Raw genomic sequence first — 4,632 nt, 5'->3', positions numbered from 1 at the left:
TGCTATTTGCTTTTTTGTTTTTACTGCCGTCCTGCCCTCCTGACCTCCAGTCTACGTGGCGTCGGCGTCAACAAGCGCTCTAACGACGTGTGAACTTTTGGGCATGCCGCGACAATGGCGCCTTCAGACAGGTGCACCCCCCCCCCCATCACCCATCACCCACTGCAGGTCGCCCCGCTGCAGTGTGCTACCACCGAGGAGCTTTTAAGACCCTTTGCGATGCTAAAAAGAAGCGATGGAGGAGCGTCACATTCCTGTGTAGGGCCCGGCACCTGATTTTCTGACTCGGATCATAACACCACCACCACATCATCCACCATCTTTAGAGATGTATCAGGCATTCAATGAAAGAAATATTGAATGCACGATTTACTGTAAAAGTGCAAAGAGTGAATTAATTGTGACATTTACAGAAAAATAAGGATGAAACATGATACAATGAGACTTAATTCAACCAATCTCCTTAAACTGATTTAGAACCTTTAATTTCGTGTGATTTTACCTTTAAAAAACCACTTATTCCTTTAAGTTGTTCTTATTCAGATCCACATTTTGTATTTCGCCTCTTTGTTTTCTCCCGACTGTTATAGCATCCATTTATTTTTATCTCCTGCTCTGGCTTCGTCTGTCAGAGGATCCTGTAAACTATCCTTATGCTGAATGAAAAAAGTCACCGTGATTAAAAGATAAAAGAATTTGGGTTAATAAGCTGCTTTCAATTACGCACACGTGTTGACGCACTTTTTACGCATGAGACGCCAAATAAAGGATGTGAAGCCCATTACCTCTCAAGGCTGAGTCGCTGCATTTCATGCCACCTGAGGGCAGAAGATTTAATAGAGCCATCATCACACTGGATACGTCCGCTCGGCTAATTTGGCCTCACATCGTGCTGTGAGCAACCTGGAGAACAGTGGTTTCTTTTTCTTTTTCTTTTTTTTTTTAATCCAGGCGGACCTATTCCCCGCAGAGAGTCGACAAGGGGTCAGGATGAACCGACTGCTTTGTGTCTTGTTGTTGAAGGCAGCGAAGAGAACAGGGTGTTTGTCTCCTGAACCTCCTCAAAATGTCTCCACCTCACCAGGGTGCGTAACAGCCCCGCGGCACAGAGCGCAAAGAGCCGCCACAAAATGTCACGTAGCAGGCAGAACAGATGGGATTCACTGAGTTAAAAAACAGTCACATTTAATTAAAGTGTCATTTAACTCGAACTAAAAACAGCTGTGTTGTTAATTTCTGAAATTATTTCACTCCACTTTTTGCTCTTTATCGTGGACTTGCGCAGTGCGCGCCCATAAATCTGAATTTTTTGGATCGCTATTTTACGCACAGTATTCTGCAGATGAGTTTGTGTTGAAGCTCACCTTACCCACACTGACAGATAATTTACGAGCCGACAGAGGACGCTCCAGCTTCAGTTTGCCAAGACATATTTTTGGAAAACACGGTGGAGTCATGTGCAAGGTGTAAGAAACATTCTCATAAAATCCCACAGTTCTCTGCCTCTTTTCTCCACATTTACACATCTAAGTGCAGAAAATCCCCCCCAAAACAAGAGACAACCCTTGGCTTGATTTCACTTTGAATTGCACAATAATCTATTCACAGTTAAAGACAATGCATGCATGTATGTGGGTAAAGAGGGAGCCATTAGAGGCGTGAAATGCACAATTAGATTTGCGCCTCGCTGCAGCTTTTGGCACATTGGGCACCTGTGGTGAGCTGGGCTGGTGGCGCCCTGACGCACGGGGTGTGTCTTTGGGCGGAGACCTGCCCACCCACTCCGCTACTTCTCCCCTCTGGTCACTATATGAGGAGGCGACTCAGTCAACAAGATACACTCAACTTCGCTAGTGGACTTGTTGATCTCTCTCAGTCTCTCCCTTCTGCAGCAGCCCGAAGAGGAGATCCGAGCGCACCCCCGGGAATTTACACAAGTATTTTTTTTTTCAAAGTGACGCCAGACCTCAACATGCCTCGGTCATTCCTTGTGAAGAAGTATTTCTCCAACAAGAAGCCATACTACAGGGAGAGCCACCTGGAGAGCCAAACTGGTAAGTTTCTTCCTCTCTCACTGATTGGCTGAATTTGATGCATCTGGGATTGTATTTGTCATGTTGAGTTAATCACACAGAGAGAGCTTTGCCAAAACCATGTGGCAGAGAAGACAGACATTTATATGTGCAGAGAGATGTGTGCAAAAGGCAACTAGAAAAGTCTTCCAGGTCACCTGGCAAATCAGCCAGATAGATGTTGAATACAGGCCGGTAACAGGACACCCAGGAATGAAAACAAGATTAGAGCTTTATTAAATTATCTGTCCATTAAGTGACAGCCCACCTGACTTCCTCTCCTCTGTGTCGCCAGCTTTTGTCCCAGAAAGTTTTCCACGAGCTGAACTTCCAACGCAGGACAACAGCTCTGCCCTGACCTGCTACCCCACCAGCCCGTTCTTCAGCAGCGTGGACACCCTGCCAGCACCTCTGTCCCCGATCACCCCCGCGTCCCTGTCCCCCTCACTGCTGGGCCCCCTGGACCTCAGCAGCTCTCCCTCCTCGTCCAGCAGCAGCAGTGGCGAGGAGGAAGAGGACGGTGGACGCACCTCAGATCCCCCCAGTCCAGATGTCATCCAGCACCTCTACCACTGTATGCACTGCAGCGACAGCTACTCCAGTCTCTCAGCGTTGACCCACCACCAGCTCTCCCACTACGCTCCGCTGCAGCCGTCGGTGCCCGCTGAAGTCTCCACGCGCCCGGCCTTCCACTGCAAACACTGCCCGAAGGAGTACACCAGCCTGGGTGCCTTGAAGATGCACATCCGCTCACACACTCTTCCCTGTGTGTGCCCGACCTGCGGCAAGGCCTTCTCCAGGCCCTGGCTGCTCAGAGGACACATCCGCACACACACAGGTAAGCATCAAACACAGCTTTTCATATTGATTTCCAGGCTCTGTTGGTTTGTAAATGTAACAGCTGACTGCACCTTGTGCTCATTGATATTCATTGATGTCTCCTGATGTGTGTGAGCAAATGTTGTTGCCTCACAAGGCGCAATCTAATCTCACGCATGAGAAAAAGCCAATCTGCATTAAGTGAGTTAGGGTAGTGTTCCTGCTCTTTTCTTAGTCGTCTGTCGATTGTTTGACAAACAATGACCCGAGGACAGACCTTTTGGCCTGCTGTGAAGTGTTTTCCTAACGGTTTTGTTTTTCTTTTCACCAGGTGAACGCCCCTTTGCCTGTCAGCACTGTAATCGGGCCTTCGCTGATCGCTCCAACCTGCGTGCCCACCTGCAGACCCACTCCGAGGTGAAGAAGTACCAGTGCAGCTCCTGCGCTAGGACCTTCAGCCGCATGTCCCTGCTGCACAAACACACCGCCTCAGGCTGCTGCCCCGCCTCATAGACGACACATTCCCTGAACTCTTCTTTTCATGAGCCGGCTGAAGCTGCTTGCTGGTTGGACACATTGGCGTGAGCTCTATCACAAAGACATCGCGGGACAGAAAAACCTGGACATTTGTTGCTTTCATCAAAAGTCTCCAAAGTGCCTTACATTTTTCAGGACTTGTGTAGATTTTTTTTGAGGTCATGTGGGGTTTCAGGGCGCATTTGTGAGTGTATGTGTATGAACCAGGGGGCAGCTGGACATGCAGTTAATTCCCAGGAAACTCCATCGGTGCCGGCCGGTCCGGGACTCTGGCCACTGTGCAGCTGCTTGGGTGTGTTTGTGTGTATGAGGGGATGTCATTCCTCACCATACTATACATACATGGGATGTGTGTGTGTGTCTGTATGAGCAAGTGTGTGTTGAGACAGCTGTCTGTGCGTGGTGTACTGTGGAGGCAGGGCGCTGAGCGACGTGTTAGCTGTGACCTCTGCGACAGGTGACCCTCAGCCCGCCCCTCCTCATGCCGTGCTTGTTGTGTGTTACGGGACATGAAAGGACCACTTTAAACTTGACCAAAAAAAAAACCACAACCTTGCCTTCAACAATATTGTCGTTATACTGACACGTGTTTTACTGACAATTTTTATGAACCATTTTGTTGCCTTTGAAATGGGAATACTGTGCCTTTTTCTGCCACATGTAAATAAAAAGCTTTGTTTAAAAAAAAAACATGCTGTGGATCCACTTTTGTACATTAATTAATACGTCAACAAGCATTGTGTTAACTCTGGGCTCTAAATGAGTTCATCAGGACAGACATGACAGTTTCTGAATGGGGAGATAGAGCTGTGTGTGTTGGGAGGAGCAGGGGCAGGTTTGTGTGATGTTGAGTGATGCGGGGAGCACCTGCACACACCTGCCCGGCTGTCAGCACATGCAGGCCCACATGGCGAACACATGCTTGAAAACAAGCGAGGGGGTTGACTGCGGGTGGGAGAAAGAAGAAGGAGCTCTGAGTTTTCGCAGAAGAAAGTCAGTGTGAAATTAGCTGACTGTGGGAATCCCACTGACCCGCTTCCTGCTTCAGAAATGGCCACAGATGGAGGCAGACACTCAGGCTCGAGACCAACAAACACACCCAAGAGAGTCCTCGCCAGAGAGCTCTGGCAGGACTGACACAGATCCTGCTCGGTCTGTCCTGTCCATCTGCTCGGTAATGGTTAAACTCGGGTTACCTTGTAGG

The 4,632-nt window shown here is 48.7% G+C and overlaps 1 protein-coding gene across 1 annotated transcript; it reads left to right on the top strand.

Annotated features, from left to right (window-relative positions):
- Positions 1 to 1,820: 1,820 nt before the first annotated feature.
- Positions 1,821 to 4,118, top strand: snai1b (snail family zinc finger 1b). Its single transcript, XM_030421979.1, has 3 exons — positions 1,821 to 2,054; positions 2,368 to 2,910; positions 3,223 to 4,118. The coding sequence occupies exons 1-3, from the start codon at positions 1,973 to 1,975 to the stop codon at positions 3,402 to 3,404; spliced, it is 807 nt and encodes a 268-aa protein (XP_030277839.1). The 5' UTR covers positions 1,821 to 1,972; the 3' UTR covers positions 3,405 to 4,118.
- The last annotated feature ends 514 nt before the right edge of the window (positions 4,119 to 4,632 follow it).

The sequence above is a fragment of the Sparus aurata genome, chromosome 7, assembly GCF_900880675.1.
Source record: "Sparus aurata chromosome 7, fSpaAur1.1, whole genome shotgun sequence".
Classification (NCBI taxonomy): domain Eukaryota; kingdom Metazoa; phylum Chordata; class Actinopteri; order Spariformes; family Sparidae; genus Sparus; species Sparus aurata.
The sequence above is the reverse complement of the archived record's forward strand: the minus strand, read 5'-3'. Positions and strand labels throughout refer to the sequence as shown.